This window comes from Triticum aestivum, chromosome 4A (assembly GCF_018294505.1).
Source record: "Triticum aestivum cultivar Chinese Spring chromosome 4A, IWGSC CS RefSeq v2.1, whole genome shotgun sequence".
NCBI lineage: Eukaryota > Viridiplantae > Streptophyta > Magnoliopsida > Poales > Poaceae > Triticum > Triticum aestivum.
The window spans coordinates 537,843,537-537,870,196 of NC_057803.1; the positions used below are offsets into that span (position 1 = coordinate 537,843,537).

At 49.7% G+C, this 26,660-nt stretch overlaps 1 protein-coding gene across 1 annotated transcript; it reads right to left on the reverse strand.

Annotated features, from left to right (window-relative positions):
- Positions 1–7,960: 7,960 nt before the first annotated feature.
- On the reverse strand, positions 7,961–9,723 carry LOC123082231 (polygalacturonase). The gene is made up of 4 exons (XM_044504603.1): positions 9,088–9,723; positions 8,707–8,996; positions 8,394–8,622; positions 7,961–8,311 (listed from the first exon to the last, which is right to left on the reverse strand). Exons 1-4 carry the CDS (start codon positions 9,520–9,522, stop codon positions 8,060–8,062), a joined length of 1,206 nt encoding a protein of 401 aa, XP_044360538.1. The 5' UTR covers positions 9,523–9,723; the 3' UTR covers positions 7,961–8,059.
- Positions 9,724–26,660: the final 16,937 nt, after the last annotated feature.

Here is a 26,660-nt window from a genome sequence, read left to right on the forward strand (position 1 = left end):
GGGCGACCCTGGGACGGCGGCTGGGAACCCGATCGACCCCAAACCGATTTTTAGCGCCGGTTCATCCCCAGACGACGATTTTCCGAGCCCCCTAGGGCCAACGGCTGTAGATGCTCTATCTGTTCATGCCTAGGTACGAGAACCTCACCGCCGGTGTGGAAAGGAGTCGCAGACACACCCTAGCTTGCATGGGTCGCTCGCAACAGCGCACGGCATGCTCGCTCCGGAATTCCCCTAGGGAGATAGCTAGCATTGTCGAATCTGAATGTAATCATCATAGTTGATCAATGAAAAGTTCCTTTTCCGCAAAAAAAAAGTGCTGTCCCACATCATGCCTACTCACACCGGAGCCTCAAGTCCAACAACGGCGTCACGATATCATCTTGCTAGCCACCAGAGTACATAGCTGTCAATGATATAAACTCAAGCCCGAACATATAGTTAATAAAAGGACAGCAGCGTTCAGATCCAAAAAAATTAAAATTTTTGAAATCCCCAAACATTTTCTAAAGTGCGAACACTATATGAAATTTCGAATACTTTGAAAAAATAACAATTTTTTAAACATAAGCAGTTTTTAAAAAGCAAACAATTTTTGATACATAAAAAGTTTGACAAAAAAGAGGGAACAATTTTTTAACCCTGAACATATTTCACAAACTTTCAGAAAAAATGTTTTTAGTTTTTTTTCATAAATTCAAAAAAATCGGAAATTTTAAAAATGATTGTGCATTTCATAAATTGTTCAAAATTTCAAAAAATGTTCCTGTTTTCTATTTTTCATCACAAATTGAAAAATGTTTCATGTTTTTAGAAATTGTTTGGAATTTTCAAGTTCTGTGATATTTTTAGAAACTGTTTGTGATTTCAAATTTTTCACATTTGTCAAAACATGTTTGGAATTCCAAAGGTTCTTCACATGTTTTGAATTTTTTTTGGGTTTTCAAATATTGTGTCATTTTCCAAAAAAATGGTTTTGGAATTCGTAAATTATTTGGGTTTAATAAATCAGCATTTTTCAAAATTGTTCACATTTTTTAAGAAATGTTTCAATTTTCTAAAAATGTTTACACATGTGAATCCTCCTGTCTGTTCTTATTGAGGTCACGCTATCTGCCGTCATGAGCAGCCTTCGGAGTGAGTGGCTAGCCGCTGGCGCTCTCTGTGCGTGACCCCGAGTTTGAGTCCTGTAAAGCACTTTTTGCTCAGTAATTTTTCGTCGCTCGTTATAGAAGACAAGTGGCTTTGTGTAGTTCAAAACAAAATTGTCACTACAAAATATTAAAATTTTATTATCATACGAAAATGAAAAACAAAGAAACAAAAACGGAAAGGAAAAAAAACAGAGCAGCGTGAGCGACTGCGCAAATAGGCCAGACCGATTCATGCTAATGTCCAGCCAGCTGGTCAACGATGCTAGTATTTGACTAAACATGTCAGCGAATACCAGCTAAACGTCCTCAAGGTTCAAAATAGACTAGGATCAGGAAGTTCGATGTGCAAATTTCTGGAATTATAAGTTCAGGGTTCGATTTAACTTTTGTTTACAAGTTCAAAGATTGTTTCGGACTTTTTCCCGTTGTCGCCGCTCGGGCTTAGAGCAACTCAGCCGTCCCTCAAGAAGCTCCCCAGGAGCATTTTTTCAATGTCGGCGGTTGAAAAATTTTCCACCCCACGACGTCAATTAGCGCCGGATTTGGCGAAAAATCTGACCGGCAATCCCACCCCATTCCCAGGATCCTGGGGGGCAACTGGGGGAGAAGAGAGAGTGTTTTGCATGCGGTTGGGCTCGCCGTCAGCCTCCCACTCCCTCTCTCCTCACCTTTTCCTCTGGGGCACACCCACGTACTTCTCTCTTCTCTTCTCCTTTTCTCCACGGACGCCCTGCCGCCCCAGGGTCCAGCTTCCCGTCCGGCGACCTCGCCGCCCATCCAGCATCGCCGTGCACCGTAGCAGCAAGAGCCGGTCGGGCATTCCCTGCCCCTCGCCGGTGGCCACGAAGGGCACGTCCACGACGCTCCTCGCCGAGATGCATAGCTCGCCGAGATCGGCGCTGGCGAGGGGCACGCCGTCGTACTCCACCACCGCGCCCACCGGCTCAAAGCAGTGCCGCCACACGTTGCCGTTCTTGACGTGCAGGTCGAGGTGGAAGGTGGGCGGAGCGCCGGCGCGCCTGTCGAAGCCATCGAAGACGGCCGCCCGGACACCTCCTCCCGCCCTCCCGAGCTCGTGTGTCGGCGCCCCTGCTGCTGCGGCGGAGCGGCTCATACCAGCAGCTCCGTCTTCCCGCTCCCAGACGCGTCGCCGAAGAAGGCCGTGACGCGGGGCTCGGCGTCGAGCGCGCGGAGATGCCGCCGAGGGAGCGTGCCGCGCGGAGTCATGCGCGGGCGCGGAGAGCCGCGCGGGCCACGGAAAGCCACGGCGAGCGCCTGGTCGTGCGGTCGCGGCTGCTGCTCGGCGTAGGGCTGGGCCCGTGCTCGAGCTCGGCTGCTGCTCGCCGAGGGAGCGCGCCGCGCGGAATCGCGCGCTGCTGCGAGGGCAGGGAGGAGGACGGGGAGGGGAGAGAGGAGAGGATGCGGGTGCGCGCGCCGCGACGTCGAGGCGGGCGAAGAGGCGGGAGCTGGCGCGGCGTGAGGAGGCGGAGATGGGGAGGGAGCGGGGTGGGAGTGAACGGCGGCTTCGGCCATGGCATCTAGGGAGCGAGGGAGAGAGGAGGGGGGGATGAGGTGTCGCAATGCATGCGAGCAGGCAGGAGCCGTGACGGCTGGGAAAGTTCTCGACCCCATGCCAAATACTTCGCCGGGCCAACCCCAAGAGGCAAAAAAAATGCCGGTTAGAGGGCACAACGGCTGGAGATGCTCTTAGTGGACTCGCCCGGTCGGGACCGAGGGCGCTTTCCCTTCTTCGTGGTGTATCTATACGGCAGGTGGTAGGGGACGTAGTGATGGGGTTGTATGTAGGTGCCAATATTTTTTCCTCAAAAAAGAAGGATAATATGCACAGTCATATACTTATTTATTACTCAAAACCCAACGGCAGAACAACATTGATTTGAAAATAAAAAAATAAGGACGCCTGCTTCAAGACATAACTCCACTAGACAGCTAATCCTATTATAAAAGATAAAAAGAAAATAAAAATACAATACTCCTAGGCTAAGACTTTAAGAAGGAATTGCCGCATGTGTGTCGATGATTATGAGTCTAACCCAAGGTCCAGCTCGGGATTTTTATTCTCAAAGCCAAGCTTCGATCCACCTCCTTCAGCAAGGGCACGACGTAGGCATGCGTCGACATAGCTTGATCGGAGATCTAGTGTTTCCATCGGAGTGCGCATGCTCGTCGTTGAAGTTGCATATACTCAACACTTGTCTGGCAACCGACACCTCGTTATTCGAATACCGTAGGAGGAGAAACCGGAAGACAATGCCGTCTCATATTTTTCTCGTCTCCCGTCACTGCCGCACCACCTTCGTTCCAGCAACAACAAGCAAAACATGACACCTTCGTCAAATCCACCATGCAGCACCTGCCGACAACATGCATGAATTGATGTCTCCACATGAGACGTCGTGCATAGCACCCACCGGAGACTTCACCTGTCGGTGATAGGCATGACATGACACCTCGAGAAGAGACGCATGTGTCACCCGCCGAGCTGCATCGAACCTGATCAACTGGTGGAGGTGGCGCCCCATATCCCCGCCAGCCTCAGAGGTTGTCACCACCATGAGACCCAGCCACCACGTCATCCACATGACCATGGAGGTTGCCGTCGTCGAAGAAGCCGGACCGCCGCCCCATCGCCCAACTCCTGCATTCACATTAGAAAGCAACAACATGTTGGATTTTGTCGGATTTATGTAGTATTGTTGTTCATTCATCAACTAATAAGGATACTCGAGTGGTAGAACATAGCCAAATAAGAGTTTGCTAACTCACATCTTGACGAGTGACCTTTGAGTATTTCAATCTAAATTCCGCCTAATGTATTAAACAAGGACAAATTACATGTGACAAGCATGGGCGATAATTTGAATATGGTTTTTGTTGCTTGGAAATTTGAATATGGTTTTGGCATCAACACTTGATAGTTGAATTGCGATAAATTGATAAATAATGTGAACAAGAGATGATTCCCACATGAGTAAGTTATATAAGATATCTACAATAATAGAAAGCAAGTGTACCAATAGCACCGACATATTGCAAGAGAGACAAAAGATTGGAGGTAATTGCATGGTGGGGTCCATTCTCTATTTTGCTATCAGTGTGCATACTTCATATTGAACACTATACTTGGTGGTGTTATGTGTGCGGTAACATTTAAAGTAATCCAAAAGAATCTGCTCGCAGAAGGTAAATTGAGACATAGTACCAATCAACTAACTTTCATGCAACTTTACAAGTTTAGCAAAATACATGTTCTTACATCACCCCAAAAGTGTAGATGATAGCCTAAACTTAGACAAAGAAAATTCCAAAGGCAAGGCAAAATACAAGATAGTACAATAGTTAAATGCAATCCGAGTCATACAACTAAACGCACAGCCAAGCTATGAATCCAGTCAGAAACTAACAGAACATTAGAATGCTCAAATGTTCAGTTCTTAAATCAAACAACAACCAAAAGAAGGGCTTGATTTACTACTTCTCAAACTAGGACCAAGAAGCAAAAAAAACAAAATGTTAAGATTCAATTCTTAACAGGGGACCATAATGAGTAACCAACGCCAATAAGAGGGCAACAAAATAAGTTTCATATGTTATCATATGACTATTTACACTCATAGATCTAGGAGAACCAGAAGTCCATATCAAAATATAAGTAAGGTTCAATATTACAGCCATCACACTATCACTAACATCGGTTTCATACTAAAGCGACATGACCTCTCCTGCATTACAATGCACGCCACCACGAGTTCATATTAGACACATAAGGTCCAACATTTCTTAACTTAAGGATAATAAAGGGGACTTTCTCAAACATTGTCGAGCAACTGGGCCTTAAATGATTTGAGACCCAGTCGTAGACGAAGCTTTCACACATGCCACTCTCCTAACATTCTTGTGAAGATCAATACAATTTCACCAAAGTAGCAGATGAGAATTGCAAGCAAATGATCATGAAACCAGACCACAATGAACAATCCAAAAATAAATGTCATCACCATTGAGCCATTGAAAACCACAACATATACCTTGCAAATACTCTATAATATATCAGGAACTGATAGTCATCCCACTTTGCGATTATGCAGATGGACGCAACCAAAAACAAGGATAACATTGCCAAAGTATCTAATATGAGAAAAACCTTGAATGCATGTTTTTTTCCTTTCTCTGGGCTATAACATCCAAGCATAGTAAACCCACACATAAAAGTGATGGCTGATATAAGAATTGCCACTAGAGAGGTATTTGTAGTATATGTCTGAGTTAAGGACTTCACAATTTTTGTGGATACGTTGGTTGTTGTGATTCAGTTTGCTCCCTCATATGGCAGATTGAAGCAACATCTTGCGGGTGAGCGTCAAGAAGTAGGAAGCACACTTTGTTCTACAAGGATTCAAGAAAAGACGCAATGTTAATTAAAGTGTATCACACGGCTCTACAACAGATTTCAACAATGGTATGTTTACCTAATCTATGGTTTTTGCATGATTGAATGCAAAACGCAACTCCCAAGCAGGTGGAAGCACCCGTCTTGTCGACGATGTTTGTATCAATGTCAAGATGAGACAACAACATTGCAACAATATTTGGATCATTGTCTTATTTTGCCATTTTTGGTCGCTTTTCCATAATTGTTTTACATTGTAACTTGTTTTGATGTAAAACAATTGTTTTTATATTGAACTTTTATATTTATTTTAAAATAAGTGTACGATATTACAATTTTAGTTTATATAATTTCTTTTACTTAACCAAATAACAATGTTTCCAAATAATAGTTATATTATTTATTGTTATACAATTGTAATTTATATTATTGAAAATTTTGATTCTGCAAAATTTTAATTGTATTACATACCAAAAATTCTCTTTTTTCGAATTAATTCTCTAATATTGCACAATGCATTGCATATATACATACATACATACATACATACATACATACATACATACATATATATATATATGTGTGTGTGTGTGTGTGTGTGTGTTCATATATCTTTTAATATTATGAATATCATCGTAGATATTTCTAAATCATACACACACTAAAAAGTATTCTATTAGTGGTTCCTAGAGTATATGAGGCAACCATATTGACAAAACTACTAGGGCATATCAAACGTGACTTACAAACCGGGACTAATGTGCTTCACATTAGGCCCTTTTTCTACTAGTGCACGTCCTATTCTTCATCAAGTCCGGGCGAGGAAGACTAAGACATAGGACACAAACGTGCCCATGTCTGTTTCCCATGTCCTACTCCTCGTCGGTGTCCGCTGCCTGGCCATGGACGTCGCCGGTGGAGGTGAGATCCATGATGGGCATGGACGGGCCAGCCCTATGGTCGTTGCCACCCATGCGATCTCCATTGCTTGCAAGGTTGTGTACGGGAGAAGCTCTTGTGTGCAACTATACCATCAATGAGCATGAGTATAACATGGAGTGTTATCTTTGTGATGGTATCTATCCTCCAAGAGCGACATTTGTCAAGACCATCTCTGATCCAATAGCTGGCCAAAACAATTCACTTTGCTATAGACAAGAAGGTGCTAGAAATGATGTCGAGAGGGCATTTCGAGTGCTCCATGCATGTTGCAATTGTTCGTGGACCTACTAAATAATTGGATGGAAAGACATTGTGTGTGGTAATGACAACTTACGTGATCATGCAAAACATGATTGTGACAGATGATGATAAGACAGTTCACCAGGGTCTAGATTTTCAACAAATGGGTGATCTTGTCCAGCTTCCATAGTAGAAACCGAAGGCATTTGAGCAATTTCTCCAAATTTATCATTAGATTCGCATTCGAGGAACTCATACACGACTTCAGAATTATCTGATTGAGCATTTGTGGGTGTTTCATGTGAGCAATTAGAACATGTGTCCAAATAATTGGAATTCAAATTTGAACCATTTTATTTCAAAAATTCATGTTTGGATCGTAATATTTATATTTGAATTGTTGTTCCATTGGAATATTCATCTTTGAGTTATTGATGTATTGTGTTATTTAGCTTTGATTGTTTTCATTGTTAGGAGTAGGAAAAGAAAGGAGGGGATGAACATTTGAGGATAGGGTTGGATATCATTCGCTTTGCCAGGGCGTCCATTTGATGATCCTCATTAGGGCATATCCAACGCAAATCACCAAAGCGTCTACAATTGTCCATAGCTAGCCGCCCAGACACATTTAATCATCCAACATTGATCACCGAATCGGTTTCGACCGGTTGATGTTCAAAATCCCACATATCGTCCCCAAATCGGGAGGGGGAGGGGGGCTATAGGGTAGTTTGGGGTTATAAGGGAGTTTGGGTGGTCCGCCCGGCCCATTATTAGTTGAACCATGTCTCCTCACAATCCATGTTCACCTGACCCGCTGCCAGTCACAATCGACAATCCGAAACTAAGGGATGTCGTTGGGTGGATCCGTCTGACCAGCTGTCCACATAAATATCCAAACGTGTTCGCGAACATTTGTTCACCTGACCCTGGGTAAATCTTCTATTTACTTATTTTTACTTCTTTTGTGGGGAAAATCTATCATTTATTGGCTGGAATTTTATTTCTTTCATACGACCCTCAGGTGTAGGGAGGTCTAAATACTTTTTCTTAAGGGTGCGGCTAGATCTTAGTCATCTCAGTCAAGTGACAGAATGTATAAAAAAGAAGAAATAAAAAATTCTGATTTTTTTTGCACGGATCTCTATGTAAGAGCTCACGGATATATCATAGACTATTTCGTTAAAGTCCATACGGCTCAGATTTAGCAATCCCATTTGTGTATTTTACTTTAAAATTTGCCAACAGCACCATGTTCATAAGTACATAGCGTATCGAATCCAACAATAATACTGTATTTCGTTCGGTCATCTCACTTGTAGCAAAACATTTCCTGGTGGGCCAGGCAACTCGGCGGGACAACGTGCCCATACGCAACCCCATACGCGTTCCGGCAAAAGGACTCGGCCGCTCGCCGCCGCTCCCCGTAGCCCAGCCAAACGTTCCGCATGGTGATTCCGGTGCACGGCTGGCTCGGGCTGCAGTCGAACCGCACCGCCACCGACGTCGCCGACGTCCCCTCGACGTCCGTGTATGACACGTTGGTGATCTTGATCCCCGATCCCTGAAACAAAGGCACACTACATTGTGTCAGCAGCATTCCCTGAAAATGCAGTGTTGTGATCTTGAGTTGGGTGCTACGACACCTCGGTGGGGCAGCTGACGTTGCCGGGGCAGTAGTTCTGGTCGACGATAATCGGGTTGCGGACGTTCCTCATGACCACGTCCGAGAAGGCGACGCCGTCGACGAGCCCGCTGTTGGCCTTGGCCCACGACTTGATCCGCAGCCCGTTGGTCGTCCCGGCGAGCGTCACGGCCTTCACGGTGATGTTCCGCACGGCCACCTGCTCCGGCGTGTCTCCCAGGCTCCCAATACTGGCAATGGCATATACACCACATCAGGGAATAGATTAGACACATATCCGGAGTGGATGGACAGGGTTGGACCTCGTCACTCACCTGATGCCGTGCCCAGGGCCGCACGTGACGCCCTGAATCCAGACGTCCGACGAGCCCTCGACCATGGAGATGCAGTCGTCGCCGGTACCGACGACAGCGTTCCGGATGGTGATGTCGCTCGACTGCTTGATGTGGATGCCGTCGGTGTTGGGGCTGTCCCCCGGCGCCGACACCACCGTGTCCACTATCGCCACGCCGGTGCTCGCCTGCACGGTGACGTGTATGCCCGCGCTGTTCACCGACGTCAGGCCTTGGATCACCACGTTCCTCGACCGGTAGATCGTCAACGACTGCGACGGAGCATCCCCAAATCAGTCGGGTTCATGCATTATCTCGGCTCACTGACACACTCATTTTCTGAAAGAAAGAACACGTACTGACCCTGGTGGCGGCGGGGCAAGAGGAGCCGCCGCCGGCTCTCCGGCACGCCCAGTACGCCTGGCCCCTGCCGTCGAGCGTGCCGCCGATGACGGACACCCCGTCCACGTTCTGGAACACGATCCAGAGCTGCGCGCCGGCGTACGGCACGGGCGCGAGCACCGTGCCCGCGATGCTCACGCTCACCGCGCCGCTCCTGCACGGCCCGCTGAACCTCGCCCTGGAAACCAAGAACTCGCCTGCCGGCACGACCACCGCGGCCGGGCCCTCGCCTTCCGTGCCGCACGCCGCGGCCCACGCGCGGAGGAACGCCCCTGCGCAGTCTGTCCGGCCGTCGGCCACGGCGCCGTAGTCGACGACGCTGTAGGACGCCGCGGAGGCGAGCGACACGCACAGGTGGGCGAGGAGAGCAAGGCTGGTGCGCCGTCGTGCCGGCATCGGGCGGTAGCGTCTCGTGAGTCTGCGCGCGGCCGGAGATGCGTGTGTCCACGGGGCATTTGCGCTCGTGACTTGCAACTTTGCAGGTTGTTGGTGGATTGGATTGCCGGCAGCTCGGGAGTTGTGTTAAGCAACATGGTTGATGGGTACGTGGCTTTTGTGCAGGACAAGAGTTTCGTGCCTTGTAGTGTTTCTGGAGCGATCACTTGTAAGATTGGGTTCGTGCCTTGGCAACTTCGGGAGTCGTGTTAAGCAACGAGATCGATGGGTACGTGGCCGCTTGGCGTTTAGCTTCGAGCGTGCACGATGAGTGTTTCTCGAGCGATCACTTGTAAGATTGGGTCATGTGCAGAGTGCGCATGTTGCTACATTTGGCCTCCCATTTTTGGATATTCATAAATTCTGATAACTTGGTCTTCAATGCGGATCAATTTAGCAGGTATAGCTTCACCAGCTTCACCAGGTATAGCGACTGCACAGTATCGGCCAGCGAGTGAACAATACCTGCGAGAGCTTGGACGCCCCCGTGCGCCATGCGGCCGCGATCGTCGGAAAGCGCATGATGGCCATCCGCGTGCGCCACACGGTTGCCATCGTCGGCCTGCACGTTCTGGCCATCCTCTGGGATGGCATAGCCGACGTCGTGGCCGTCCTCCGTGAGCGCCTGCAGGTGGCCATCGCCTGCCTCGACGTGACCGTCCTCTGCGAGCGCATGGCCGACGCCGCGGCGTTCCTCCGTAAGGGCTTGGACGGCGCCGTCGCCTTCCTCCTCTTGGCTGGCGGTGTCGACCACGAGCGCATGGCCATGTCCGTCGCCGTCCGCACCTAAGGTCTCTTTGTTGTAGATTACTTCATCTTGAGTATTTGACAAAAAACTATCATATTAGGGGTTGCCGTCCCACAGAACTACCACATTCAAAAAAGTGACTGATAACTATCATTTTTTTTAATTTTATGACTAAAAACTACCATTTTTGAAAAATGGTCAGTTTAGACGATTTGAGCACGTTTATGACATGCGGGACCCATCTGTCAAGGCTGACGTGGCGGCAAATTCAACTCCGTTCATTTTGACCGTTGAGCTGACCGTTATGACAGGTGGGCCCACACGTCATTCTTCTTCTTCCTCTCTCTATCTCGCTGCCGAAGCTAGTCGCTGCCGTTCGTCTCGCCGCTGTGGCCGCGGCCCTACGGCTGCTCTCCTGCTCCTAGGCGCCGCCGCTACCGCCGTTGTCCCCGCTGTTGCCCTCTGCTTCCCGCGCCGGCGAGCCCCTGGCCTCCCCTGCCTGCTGCCGCGGAGCTCCTGCCCCGCGCCCCCTGCTGGCTTGCTGCTGTTGCGGCTTGCTGGCCCGGCCGCCGCAAACTGCCCGCGCTGCCCGCCGGCCTGCGTGCCCCGCCACAGCCCCACTGCTGCTTGGCTCCCGCCTCTGCCGCCGCCATGCGAACCCTGCCCGACCCGCGCTCACGACTCGCCCCGCCTCCTCCTCCCAGTGCCGCACCGCCCCCTGCAACCCACACACGGCCGCGCTCGGCGGTCGGCCAGGCCCGCATCTACCATCGAGCAGTAGCTCGCGACACCGACAGCCGGCTCCGGCGACGAGCTCGTCCGCAGGGACCCGATTGCTTTTACTAAAAAACTGAAAAGGACTTGATTGCTTTTTTATAAAACTTGCAAGGATCTGATTACTTTTTTAAAAGTTATAGGGACCTGGTTGTTTTTATTTTTTTAAAGGGACCGACGTATGGGCCCCACCTGTCATAATGGTCAGCTTAACAGTCAAAATAAACGAAGTTGACTTTGCCGCCACATCAGCCCTGACAGGTGGGTCCCGCATGTCATAAACGTGCTTAAATCGTCTAAACTGACCATTTTTCAAAAGTGTTAGTTTTTAGTCACAAAATTAGAAATTTTTGGTAGTTATCAGTCACTTTTTTGAATGTGGTAGTTCTGTGGGACGGTAACCCCTAATGTGGTAGTTTTTTTGTCAAATACTCCTTCATCTTTGATTGGTTGGCTCTCTCCCCACAAGCACGGGTTGAATCCATCCTTGGCCATGGGAACCGGCAGATTGGGAGAGCAGGTGACTTGCCTCTTCCAAGTAACGTTGTACCCTAAGGGCATCTCCAGCCGCGCCCCCAGGAAGGCCTCCCCAGGCGATTTTTTCGCGCCGGCGCCGAAAAAATGGCCCAGTCGCGCCCCCAGGAGCCCGATTTTCGCCGGCTTGGGCCGAAAACAGCACCGGCGGACCCAGCCCGAACCCGGCGCGCTGGTGTTGGGGAACGTAGTAATTTCAAAAAATTTCCTAAGCACACGCAAGATCATGGTGATGCATAGCAACGAGAGGGGAGAGTGTGATCTACGTACCCTTGTAGATCGACAACGGAAGCGTTAACTTGGTTGATGTAGTCGTACGTCTTCACGGCCCAACCGATCAAGCACCGAAACTACGGCACCTCCGAGTTCTAGCACACGTTCAGCTCGATGACGATCCCCGGACTCCGATCCAGCAAAGTGTCGGGGAAGAGTTCCATCAGCACGACGGCGTGGTGACGATCTTGATGTACTACTGTCGCAGGGCTTCGCCTAAGCACCGCTACAATATTATCGAGGACTATGGTGGAAGGGGGCACCGCACACGGCTAAGAATATGATCACGTGGATCAACTTGTGTCCTTAGGGGTGCCCCTTGCCTCCGTATATAAAGGTTCAAAGGGGGAGCGGGGCGGCCGGCCAAGAGGATGCGCGCCAGGAGGAGTCCTACTCCCTCCGGGAGTAGAACTCCCCCCCTTTCCTAGTTGGAATAGGATTCGCGGAGGGGGGGGGGGGGGGGGGGAGGAAGAGGAGAGAGAGGAGGAAGGGGGCCGGCCCCCTCTCCTTGTCCTATTCGGACCAAGGGGGGAGGGGCGCGCGGCCCATCTCTGGCCACCTCTCCTCTCTTCCACTAAGGCCATATACCTCCCAGGGGGGTTCCGGTAACCTCCCGGTAATCCGGTAAAATCCCGATTTCACCCGGAACACTTTTGATATCCAAACATAGGCTTCCAATATATCAATCTTTATGTCTCGACCATTTCAAGACTCCTCGTCATGTCCGTGATCACATCCGGGACTCCGAACAACCTTCGGTACATCAAAACGCATAAACTCATAATATAACTGTCATCGAAACCTTAAGCGTGCGGACCCTACGGGTTCGAGAACAATGTAGACATGACCGAGACACGTCTCCGGTAAATAACCAATAGCGGGACCTGGATGCCCATATTGGTTCCTACATATTCTACGAAGATCTTTTATCGGTCAGATCGCATAACAACATACGTTGTTCCCTTTATCATCGGTATGTTACTTGCCCGAGATTCGATCGTCGGTATCCTATACCTAGTTCAATCTCGTTACCGGCAAGTCTCTTTACTCGTTCTGTAATACATCATCCCGCAATTAACTCATTAGTTGCAATGCTTGCAAGGCTTAAGTGATGTGCATTACCGAGAGGGCCTAGAGATACCTCTCCGACAATCGGAGTGACAAATCCTAATCTCGAAATACGCCAACCCAACATGTACCTTTGGAGACACCTGTAGAGCTCCTTTATAATCACCCAGTTACGTTGTGACGTTTGGTAGTTACAATGTGTTCCTCTGGCAAACGGGAGTTGCATAATCTCATAGTCAAGGAACATGTATAAGTCATGAAGAAAGCAATAGCAACATACTAAACGATCGGGTGCTAAGCTAATGGAATGGGTGATGTCAATCAGATCATTCAACTAATGATGTGATCCCGTTAATCAAATAACAACTCTTTGTCCATGGTTAGGAAACATAACCATCTTTGATTAACGAGCTAGTCAAGTAGAGGCATACTAGTGACACTCTGTTTGTCTATGTATTCACACATGTATTATGTTTCCGGTTAATACAATTCTAGCATGAATAATAAACTTTTATCATGATATAAGGAAATAAATAATAACTTTATTATTGCCTCTAGGGCATATTTCCTTCAGTCTCCCACTTGCACTGGAGTCAATAATCTAGATTACACAGTAATGATTCTAACACCCATGGAGCCTTGGTGCTAATCATGTTTTGCTCGTGGAAGAGGCTTAGTCAACGGGTCTGCAACATTCAGATCCGTATGTATCTTGCAAATCTCTATGTCTCACACCTGGACTAGATCCCGGATGGAATTGAAGCGTCTCTTGATGTGCTTGGTTCTCTTGTGAAATCTGGATTCCTTCGCCAAGGCAATTGCACCAGTATTGTCACAAAAGATTTTCATTGGACCCGATGCACTAGGTATGACACCTAGATCTGATATGAACTCCTTCATCCAGACTCCTTCATTCGCTGCTTCCGAAGCAGCTATGTATTCCGCTTCACATGTAGATCCCGCCACGATGCTCTGTTTAGAAATGCACCAACTGACAGCTCCGGTTTGCGATTTAGAATCGTCCGGATCAGTGTCAAAGCTTGCATCAACGTAACCGTTTACGATGAGCTCTTTGTCACCTCCATATACGAGAAACATATCCTTAGTCCTTTTCAGGTACTTCAGGATGTTCTTGACCGCTGTCCAGTGATCCACTCCTGGATTACTTTGGTACCTCCCTGCTAGACTTATAGCAAGGCACACATCAGGTCTGGTACACAGCATTGCATACATGATAGAGCCTATGGCTGAAGCATAGGGAACATCTTTCATTTTCTCTCTATCTTCTGCAGTGGTCGGGCATTGAGTCTGACTCAACTTCACACCTTGTAACACAGGCAAGAACCCTTTCTTTGCTTGATCCATTTTGAACTTCTTCAAAATCTTGTCAAGGTATGTGCTTTGTGAAAGTCCAATTAAACGTCTTGATCTATCTCTATAGATCTTTATGCCTAATATGTAAGCAGCTTCACCGAGGTCTTTCATTGAAAAACTCTTATTCAAGTATCCCTTTATGCTATCCAGAAATTCTATATCATTTCCAATCAGTATTATGTCATCCACATATAATATCAGAAATGCTACAGAGCTCCCACTCACTTTCTTGTAAATACAGGCTTCTCCAAAAGTCTGTATAAAACCAAATGCTTTGATCACACTATCAAAGCGTTTATTCCAACTCCGAGAGGCTTGCACCAGTCCATAAATGGATCACTGGAGCTTGCACACTTTGTTAGCTCCCTTTGGATCGAAAAAACCTTCCGGTTGCATCATATACAACTCTTCTTCCAGAAAACCATTCAGGAATACAATTTTGACATCCATCTGCCGAATTTCATAATCATAAAATGCGGCAATTGCTAACATGATTCGGACAGACTTAAGCATCGCTGCGGGTGAGAAGGTCTCATCGTAGTCAACCCCTTGAACTTGCCGAAACCCTTTTGCGACAAGTCGAGCTTTGTAGACAGTAATATTACCGTCGGCTCAGTCTTCTTCTTGAAGATCCATTTATTCTCAATTGCTTGCCGATCATTGGGCAAGTCAACCAAAGTCCACACTTTGTTCTCATACATGGATCCCATCTCAGATTTCATGGCTTCAAGCCATTTTGCGGAATCTGGGCTTACCATCGCTTCTTCATAGTTCGTAGGTTCATCATGATCTAGTAGCATGACTTCCAGAACTGGATTACCGTACCACTCTGGCGCGGATCTCTGTCACATCCCTAGCTGCTGGTAGTGCTCTAGGCTAGCCTCTTGTGTGCATCATGTCTATATTTTCGAAACTTGAACTGAGGAATTTTGGAAGCCTCAAAAACTTAAATAAAAGAGGGGCAAAAACCCTAGAAATCTCATTCATTGCTCCAAAATGCTCTTCTTAAATGTTTGATAATTTTTGGTAAGGGTTCTGGTCCCAACCAAAATATTGAACATTTTTAAGGATTTATTTTTGGGACTTTGGATTTAATTCATTAACTATTTGAATTTGAATTATATTCATATAATTAGAATATAATTTCAAATACCCCTGAAATATTTTATAAGCTTTTGGAAAAGTCCATCTAGCAATATAAAATATTCAGAGGAGTTTTTGGCATTGTTTGAATTATTTTAAATTCAAAACAGTGGCAAAATAAATTAAATAAAACAAACAGAAAAAAATAAAAGCAGAGAGAGAGAACTTACCTCAGCTTACCCGCAGCCCAACACCGTGCGGCCCAGCAGCGGCCCAGCCACCACTTCCCCCCCCCCCCTGTCGCCTTCCTCCTCGCGCCAGTAGGCGCAGGCGCGTGGCCGGAGCGCGCGGGCACACGCCCAGGCCACCTCCTGCCTCTCTGCCTGTCTCCCCGTCGCCCTGAGGATGCCACGCACCCCCCTGGACCGCTCTCACTCTCCCCCATTCCTTCTTCTCTCTTATCTGGCTCTCTCACTCGCGCGACCGAGGACCGCCGTCGCCGCCGCTCGTCGCAGTCGTAGCCACCACCGTCGTTCCACCCCACCAGAGTGACCAAAGGCTCCGCCTCGACGCTCCCGACCTCTCCATGGAGCTACGCAACGCCGGGAGCCCTGCATCGCCGCCCACGCCGTCTTCCCCATCTCCGGCCGCCCGAGATCGCCGTCGTTGATTCGTCGTCACCAAGCCATCCCCGAGCCCACTAGTCTGCTCTGCGAGTTCACCGTGAGCACCGGAATCTTTCCCCTCTCTCCCCTGCCTCGTTTGCACCGCGTAGCTACCGAATCCGCCGGAGCCGCGAGCTTACCACCGCCGGCGATGTCGCCGCCGCCGCGCTAGTCGCTGGAGCTCGTGTCCGAGCACTCCATCGTGCTCAGCACGCTCCCAGTAGCACATATCACCCCACCACCGTCCTCCCCGTGCACCCTAATGCAATCCCGTGCACAACCGAACTCCGGCCACCGCCTTTGAGCTCGTGGCCGTCCACTCCGGCCAGCCCCGGCCCGGCTACTGCCACCAGCCGACGCGCTGCAACACCAGCTACCCGTAGAGATCAACCGCGGCTCAAACCGCTGTCTGTACGCGAAACCCGAGCAACTCCGGCGTGTTGCCGCCCCGGGTTTGGTCGCCGCCGGCTGAACTCCGGTGACGCCGACGTGGCGCACTTACTTAGTCACTAATGACCCTGCTAACAGCCCTATCTCTCACTGACATATGGGCCCCACGCCCTTAACTAACCACGGTTAACCCCTATTTAGTTTAAGTTAACCACAGTGGCCCCACGCGTCGGAGTTGACCTAGCTGATGTGGCCGTTGACCGGTCCCACCTGTCGGTGAGTGAAACAGCCCTGTGTCACTGACGTGTGGCCCCCACACGTCAGGTTGACCAGCAGCAGCGTCTGTTGACCTGCTGACGTCACGGTGACGCACTGCTGACGCAGTAAATGTTTTCTGGGATTTAAATAATTCTTAAATGATTTATTATTTTCAGAAAATGTCCTAAACTTCTAAAATTCATAGAAAATTAACCGTAACTCCAAATTAAATAAATTATATATGAAAAATTATCAGAAAAATTCAAGGAATCCATCTGTACCATTTTCATGCATGTTAGAACAACTTATCACTACTGTTTAGGACAAATGAAGTGAATGACATTTAAATAACCACATATGGAGTTTGAATTTGAATCTTGGATTCAAACCAACTTCATTTAATCTGGTTTTAGGTGCATTAGCCCAAAACACATTCATTTTGCCATGTCATGATCATGCATCATATTGTGCATTGCATTGATTGTGTTCCCTTCTGTGTTGCCGGTATTTGTCCCCTCTCGATAGACGTGATACCGATGATGTGATCGTTGACACTGATGAAGACTCAATGTTATCTTCAGAAGTGCCAGGCAAGCAAAACCCCCTTGTTCATTCCGATACAATCCTACTCTCTCGCTCCTGCTCTCTTTTACTGCATTAGGACAACAACGATTCAACTGTTACTTGCTGCGGTAGCTGAACCCCTTTATCCTTTGCATGACCTGTCATTGCCACAGTAAATAGATGAAACCCTTTAGCATGAGTAGGAGTTGTTTGAGCCCTGTTGTGCCTACTCATTCATGCTTGTTTGTCATGCCTGCTACTGCTTAGAGTTGAGTCAGGTCTGATTCATCGGGGATGAATCAGAGGCGTGTGAACATGTCCTACTGTGTGTGAGCTAAGTGTGTGAACACGATTTGGTAAAGGTAGCGGTGAGAGGCCATGTAGGAGTACATGGTGGGTTGTCTCATTGCAGCCGTCCTCAGGAACTGAGTTCTGTGTTTGTGATCCATGATTCAGCTACTACCATACATTGGGCCCTGAAATATGACCCCGCTCGACTTCTTATTCACCCTAGTCCTCTGTCCAGGAGTTGCAAGTAGTTTCTGGTGTTTGTAGCTTGCTGGAGGCCGTGGACAGCGCTGACCGTAGGGGTGGGCTGTGATGCGGTAGGCACGTGGCCGGGTATACCGGGCGCCCGTTTGGTGTCACGGAACCCTGTTCACATCGTTTGGGGCTGTGAGCGAAACTCCGGCCGGATCTCCTCATGGATGGAACCCGAATAGGTGATAAACCTGGACTAGAGACTTGAGTGTTTAGGTAGGTCGTGGTCTACACCCACGTCGGCTTTCGCTTGAAGTCTGCCGAGCACATGTCGTGTGCAGACGCTAAGTGGTGGAAACATGTATGAAGAAGTACACCCCTGCAGGGTTAACATCATCTATTCGAATAGCCGTGTCCGCGGAAAAGGACTTCTGGGTTGCTTATATCAGTTCATAGACAAGTGAAAGTGGATACTCTAAAATACGCAAGATAAGCGTGAGTGCTATGGATGGCGTTCTCGTAGGGAGACGGGAGCGGATCCATAGTGGTATATTGATATGGTGAATATGTGGACTCGTGTGCGCCACCTCATAGAGTTACTTGTAGTCGTAGTTCAGGATAGCCACCGAGTCAAAGCTGGCTTGCTGCAGTTAAACCCCACCATCCCCTTGTTGAAAATGATGCATATGTAGTTAGTTCTGATGTAAGTCTTGCTGGGTACATTTGTACTCACGTTTGCCTATTTTATGTTTTTGCAGAGAGACTTCAGTCTCACTAGTAGTTCCACGTGGACTTCGACGTTTAGCTTGATACCTCAGCTACGATCTTGTGCCCTCGGCAGGATCTGATAGATAGTCAGGCTTATCGGCCTTTTTCATTTATAGATGTCTGTACTCAGACACGATAGCTTCCGCTTGTGCTTTGATTTGTATGCTCTGATTGTTGGGTCATGAGACCCCTGTTTGTAATATCTCGCTCCTCGGAGCCTATTGAATAAATTACTTGAGTCGTAGAGTCATGTTGTGATGCCATGTTGTGTTTGCACATATCGAGCATATTGTGTGTATGTTATTGAAATGCTTGGTATGTGTGGGATCTGACTATCTAGTTGTTTATCTTTAGTAGCCTCTCTTATCGGGAAATGTCTCCTAGTGTTTCCACCGAGCCATGGTAGCTTGCTACTGCTCCGGAACACTTAGGCTGGCCGGCATGTGTCCTTCTTCGTTCCTGTGTCTGTCCCTTTGGGGAAATGTCACGCGATGAATACTGGAGTCCTGTTAGCCCGCTACAGCCCGGTTCACCGGAGTCCTGCTAGCCCAGTGCTACAGCCTGGATTCACTCGTTGATGACCGACACGTTCGATGCTGGGTCATGGATGCCTGTCCCTGTAAGTCTGTGCCACTTTGGGTTTACGACTAGCCATGTCAGCCCGGGCTCCTTATCATATGGATGCTAGCGACACTATCATATACGTGTGCCAAAAGGCGCAAACGGTCCCGGGCAAAAGTAAGGCGACACCCGTGGGACTACCGTGCGTGAGGCCGCAAAGTGATATGAGGTGTTACATGCTAGATCGATGTGGCATTGAGTCGGGGTCCTGACAATCTCACTCTGGTTGATCTACGAGGTTCAGTAGTATCTTGTTCTGAAGTTTCATGATCATTATCATTAGCTTCCTCACTAATTGGTGTAGGTGTCACAGAAACAGTTTTCTGTGATGCACTACTTTCCAATAAGGGAGCAGGTACAGTTACCTCATCAAGTTCTACTTTCCTCCCACTCACTTCTTTCGAGAAAAACTCCTTCTCCAGAAAGTTTCCGAACTTAGCAACAAAAGTCTTGCCTTCGGATCTGTGATAGAAGGTGTATCCAATAGTCTCCTTTGGATATCCTATGAAGACACATTTCTCCGATTTGGGTTCGAGCTTATCAGGTTGAAGCTTTTTCACATAAGCATCGCAGCCCCAAACTTTCAGAAACGACAACTTTGGTTTCTTGCCAAACCATAGTTCATAAGGCGTCGTCTCAACGGATTTTGATGGTGCCCTATTTAACGTGAATGCGGACGTCTCCAAAGCATAACCCCAAAATGATAGCGGTAAACCAGTAAGAGACATCATAGATCGCACCATATCTAGTAAAGTATGATTACGACGTTCGGACACACCATTACGCTGTGGTGTTCCGGGTGGCGTGAGTTGCGAAACTATTCCGCATTGTTTCAAATGTACACCAAACTCGCAACTCAAATATTCTCCTCCACGATCAGATCGTAGAAACTTTATTTTCTTGTTACGATGATTTTCAACTTCACTCTGAAATTCTTTGAACTTTTCAAACGTTTCAGACTTATGTTTCATTAAGTAGATATATCCATATCTGCTTAAGTCATCTGTGAAGGTGAGAAAATAACGATATCCGCCACGAGCCTCAATATTCATCGGACCACATACATCAGTATGTATGATTTCCAACAAATCTGTTGCTCTCTCCATAGTACCGGAGAACGGCGTTTTAGTCATCTTGCCCTTGAGGCACGATTCGCAAGTACCAAGTGATTCATAATCAAGTGGTTCCAAAAGTCCATCAGTATGGAGTTTCTTCATGCGCTTTACACCGATATGACCTAAACGGCAGTGCCATAAATAAGTTGCACTATCTTTACCAACTCTGCATCTTTTGGCTTCAACATTATGAATATGTGTGTTACTACTATCGAGATTCAATAAGAATAGACCACTCTTCAAGGGTGCATGACCATAAAAGATATTACTCATATAAATAGAACAACCATTATTCTCTGATTTAAATGAATAACCGTCTCGCATCAAACAAGATCCAGATATAATGTTCATGCTTAACGCTGGCACCAAATAACAATCATTTAGGTCTAATATTAATCCCAAAGGTAGATGTAGAGGTAGCGTGCCGACCGTGATCACATCGACTTTGGAACCGTTTCCCACGCGCATCGTCACCTCGTCCTTAGCCAATCTTCGCTTAATTCGTAGTCCCTGTTTCGAGTTGCAAATATTAGCAACAGAACCAGTATCAAATACCCAGGTGCTACTGCGAGTATTAGTAAGGTACACATCAATAACATGTATATCACATATACCTTTGTTCACCTTGCCATCCTTCTTATCCGCCAAATACTTGGGGCAGTTCCACTTCTAGTGACCAGTCTGCTTGCAGTAGAAGCACTCAGTTTCAGGCTTAGGTCCAGACTTGGGTTTCTTCTCTTGAGCAGCAACTTGCTTGCTGTTCTTCTTGAAGTTCCCCTTCTTCTTCCCTTTGCCCTTTTTCTTGAAACTAGTGGTCTTGTTGACCACCAATAATTGATGCTCCTTTTTGATTTCTACCTCCGCAGCTTTCAGCATTGCGAAGAGCTCGGGAATAGTCTTATTCATCCCTTGCATATTATAGTTCATCACGAAGCTCTTGTAGCTTGGTGGCAGTGATTGGAGAATTATGTCAATGACGCAATCATCTGGAAGATTAACTCCCATTTGAATCAAGTGATTATTATACCCAGACATTTTGAGTATATGCTCACTGACAGAACTGTTCTCGTCCATCTTGCAGCTATAGAACTTATTGGAGACTTCATATCTCTCAATCCGGGCATTTGCTTGAAATATTAACTTCAACTCCTGGAACATCTCATATGCTCCATGACGTTCAAAACGTCGTTGAAGTCCCGGTTCTAAGCCGTAAACCATGGCACACTGATCTATCGAGTAGTCATCAGCTTTGCTCTGCCAGACGTTCATAACATCTGGTGTTGCTCCAGCAGCAGGCCTGGCACCCAGCGGTGCTTCCAGGACGTAATTCTTCTGTGCAGCAATGAGGATAATCCTCAAGTTACGGACCCAGTCCGTGTAATTGCTACCATCATCTTTCAACTTTGCTTTCTCAAGGAACGCATTAAAATTCAACGGAACAACAGCACGGGCCATTTATCTACAATCATACATAAACAAGCAAGATACTATCAGGTACTAAGTTCATGATAAATTTAGGTTAAATTAATCATATTACTTAAAGAACTCCCACTTAGATAGACATCCCTCTAATCCTCTAAGTGATTACATGATCCAAATCAACTAAACCATGTCCGATCATCACGTGAGATGGAGTAGTTTCATTGGTGAACATCACTATGTTGATCATATCTACTATATGATTCACGCTCGACCTTTCGGTCTCTGTGTTCCGAGGCCATATTTGTATATGCTTGGCTCGTCAAGTATAACCTGAGTATTCCGCGTGTGCAACTGTTTTGCACCCGTTGTATTTGAACGTAGAGCCTATCACACCCGACCATTTCAAGACTCCTCGTCATGTCCGTGATCACATCCGGGACTCCGAACAACCTTTGGTACATCAAAACGCATAAACTCATAATATAACTGTCATCGAAACCTTAAGCGTGCGGACCCTACGGGTTCGAGAACAATGTAGACATGACCGAGACACGTCTCCGGTCAATAACCAATAGCGGGACCTGGATGCCCATATTGGTTCCTACATATTCTACGAAGATCTTTTATCGGTCAGACCGCATAACAACATACGTTGTTCCCTTTGTCATCGGTATGTTACTTGCCCGAGATTCGATCGTCGGTATCCTATACCTAGTTCAATCTCGTTACCGGCAAGTCTCTTTACTCGTTCTGTAATACATCATCCCGCAATTAACTCATTAGTTGTAATGCTTGCAAGGCTTAAGTGATGTGCATTACCGAGAGGGCCCAGAGATACCTCTCCGACAATCGGAGTGACAAATCCTAATCTCGAAATACGCCAACCCAACATGTACCTTTGGAGACACCTGTAGAGCTCCTTTATAATCACCCAGTTATGTTGTGACATTTGGTAGCACACAATGTGTTCCTCTGGCAAACGGGAGTTGCATAATCTCATAGTCATAGGAACATGTATAAGTCATGAAGAAAGCAATAGCAACATACTAAACGATCGGGTGCTAAGCTAATGGAATGGGTCATGTCAATCAGATCATTCAACTAATGATGTGATCCCATTAATCAAATAACAACTCTTTGTCCATGGTTAGGAAACATAACCATCTTTGATTACGAGCTAGCCAAGTAGAGGCATACTAGTGACACTCTGTTTGTCTATGTATTCACACATGTATTATGTTTCCGGTTAATACAATTCTAGCATGAATAATAAACTTTTATCATGATATAAGGAAATAAATAATAACTTTATTATTGCCTCTAGGGCATATTTCCTTCAGCTGGGGGCGCCCGGGGGCGCCGGGGCGAGCTGTTTTGGCGCGAAAAAGACGCGGGCCAGCCGCGTTAGCGCCTCGGCGCCTCGTCTTCCCCCAACGGCCTCGGTTCCCGCGGGGAATCAATGGCAAGGCTGCCGCCGGTCAGCCTTGCCATTGATTCCTCACGGGCGGCGCATCATGGGACAGCGCGCCGACGCCTCCCCTCCCTCGCACGCGTACACAAGGGCGCGGCCCGGCTATAAAAGCTGGCGGCCTCCACTCGCCTGTGCCCACACCAGCCCCGCCCCTCGCCGCCGTCCAGCCCCTCCCTCTCCCTGCCTCTCCCGAGCGCTGCCGCCCAGCCCCTCCCTCTACCTCTCCCGAGCACGCCCAGCCCTGCCGTCGCCATGGCAGAACGCTTCCCCGGAGACGAGGCGGCGGCCAACGGCTTCGGCCGCCGTTCGCTCCGCGAACAGGAGTCCTGGCTCCTATTCCAGGCGAACATCCCGGCGCCGCCGGACATGCGCGCCGGGCCAACAGGGTGGAGACTCAGCGTCGGGGGAGTGCCCATTCCCCCGTTGCCCGACGCCGTGGCGAAGCCGAAGTACTTCGCCGAGGAGGTCGAGATCGTGCGGGCGACCCTCACCGACGCCCAACTCTCCCTCCCCCAGTACCGCCGACAACCACGCGGCTTGGGCGGCATATTTCGAGCGCCGCCAGCAGCAGCGATTGGCGTCCACCAACGGCGCGTCGGTGGTCGGCGGCCGGCAGAACAGCGAGGGGCGCCACCTCTGGTGGGGCGTCCCCGGCCGCACACTCGAGGGCGTGCTCACGTACCTCGAGGGCGGCAACGACCCGCCGTTGGCGTACCCCCCAGCGAGGGTGGCCGCCCCGGTGCAGCACCGACGCGTCGGGCCATGGGCGCCAAGGAGGTTCGGTGCTTCCTCTTCTTCCTCCTCATCACGCTCTTCTTCACACTCCTCCGGCTCTCCGGCGCTGCTCGGCGTCAAGGCCGAGCCCGCGGCGGAGAGGCCGCTCGGCCGGCGCACTCGCAGTGCCGGCATCGTCATCAACGAGGGCGGCCGGCGCGCCTCCTCCTTGTCGGCTCCTCCGCGCTTTGTCAAGCCAAAGACGGAGCCGGGGCTGGCGCCGGTGAAGGCGGAGCCGGGGCTGGCGCCGGTGAAGGCGGAGTTCGACGACGACAACGCGGCCCTCGAATGGGCGCGCCAGGACTCCATTGCGATGGAGAAGGCGCGCCGGGAGAAGGAGAAGGAGCGCCAGTGCGCCGCCCTACGCCGCTTCGAGGAGCGCCGACGCGGCCGCGAGGAAGGCGGGGTCGTCGTCTTATGCGACAGCGACGACGACGACGACGCGCCGCCGCCTGTTCGCCATGGCGACGCCGGGCAGGGGTCCAGCAGGGGCACCCGCGTCAAGGAGGAGAAGGCCGACAACGACGATGGCGGTGACGGCGGCGGCGACTTCAGCCCCTTTCTTTTTTTAGATTAGGTTAGTGTAACGTTTGGACGAATTTCGCCGAAATTTGCCATGTTTGGCCGAAATTTAACTAGTTTTTATCATAACTTCGCCCAACGGTTCTTTTTTTAATACGCGCCTGGGGGCGGCCCTGGGGGCCGACGGCTGGGGACCGACTCGCCCCCAGGGCCATTTTTTGCACCGGCTCACCCCCAGGCGGCGCTTTTAGATGCCCCCTGGGGGGCCAACGGCTGGAGATGCCCTAAGCCCCTATATCAGCCATCCAAATGAGATCCAACGGACAATATTGAGCCAAACCAAAAATATCACCCGGACTTGTGGTTACACAATGGCACCTAGTTCTCGCTTGGTATCTCACAACGTCGATGGGTCAAGTTAACGTTGTAGTCTTGTACTCTTATAGTCTTGTAGAGGGACTCGCTGCTACCGCAGCCAGCAACCAGCCGTACGGGGGGCGAACAGGGACTCCGGGGAGAATTGCATCGGCCGGTTGTCGGGTGGTAGGTGTGACATATGCCAACGAGTGCCTTATCATTGTGGGAGCCAGTAAGACGTCGCCGGTGCCTGGAAACGGCATGAGGCGAAGACATGCACGCCGGCAAATCTTACCCAGCTTCGGGGCTCTCCGTGGAGATAACACCCCTACTGCTGCTCTGCGGGGTCTCCGCATGGTCACTAGATGAACAAGTAGCTACACGGTGCTCCTTGAGCTGTTTGGCGAGAGGAGGAAGAAGGGCACGGCTTGCTCTCTTCTCCTCCCTATGTGGTGTCTGAAACTAGCAGGGATTGATCTCTTTTTGCATGGACGCCCCGGGGGGTTTATATAGGCCTACCCCCCGGGGGTACAATGGTAATTCGGCTGGGCACGGGGCCCAGCTGTCTGTGTCTATGCTCTCCGGCTTCTGCGCCGGCTGCCAGGGCCCGCCGGCTAGTGGGTCCCGCCGGCTGCCGGCTCCTTGGTCGACAGGCAGGCCCCACTGTCAGGGCCTTGTCGGCGGCTGGTTACTGTTGCTCAATCTTGGTGGCGAGGGCTTCGCCGAAGTGGGCGTGGCTACAGTGCCGCCGCCCGGTGGGCGATCACTGTAGCCTCACCGCGTCTTGTCTCCTTAATGGGGCGTCTTCTTCAAGGGAGGTGGCAAGCCGGCTGTGGGGGGCCGGCTCTATCTTGGGGCGACTGGGGGAGGTCTGGCCGCCTTCGGGTGTCTCTCTGCCCGAAGGGGCCCACCGCCCGTGGGCCGTACTGGTAGCCCGTCGTGGATGACATCAGGGTCAACGTGGCAACAGTGCTGCGCCGGACGGGTCATGGCCACCCGTACGACGCACTGTGCCAGGCGTGCTCCGGGATTCTGGGGTGGCAGGCTTTACTGCAGCCACGCCCCGTCACATCGTCGTTATGTGGATGCAGACTTCGAGGGTACGATCTTGACCGCTTTATGGGAGCCAGCTTCTTGGAGTCGGCCTTCTCGCGGCCGGCTTCTCGGAGCCGGCCCTCCCGCGGCTTCTCTTCATGAGGGCTGAAGTCGGGCCGCCTTCCGATAGCCGGCAAGGGGAAGGCGGCCCTGTGTCTTGGATTCTTGAGGGCCGAAGTCGGCTCGTAATTTTTTCAGAAGGGCCAGGGGGGCCGGCTAGGCTACCCATGGTTATTTACTCCGACAGTAGTCCCTGAAGCTGATCGAGCTTCGAGGCTGACAAAGGGACGAGAAGCTAGGTCAGCTTCCTATCCCGAGGGGCCGGCTTTGCTCGTGCGTGCCGTCTTCGGAAAAGCCCCGTTTCTCGTAGGCGGGAACGCGGGCCACGTGGCGAGGAAATCCTGCCAACGCACGCGCGCGATGGGACGCCGCCGCAGGCCCGGGCCCGCCACTCACAGGCCTCGGTCCGAGTGCGGATCTTCTGCGGCCCACACGGACTGCTCGCCTTCCCGCGGCGGTTTTATTCTGCCATCAAGGCACAATAATCGCGGGACGTGGGGGAGTGGGCACAGTTGATCCCCACGTTCCCCCACGCCGCGCCTCCTCGGCTCCGCCGCGTGGTCTATAAGTAGGAGGAGGAGGGGGAGCGGCTGAGGCTCGCTCGCTCTCCCTCATTCCACCCCTCCTCGCCCTCCTTCTTCTTCTCTTCGCCGCAGCAACTCTTTGCCGCGCCGTTCCGCCGT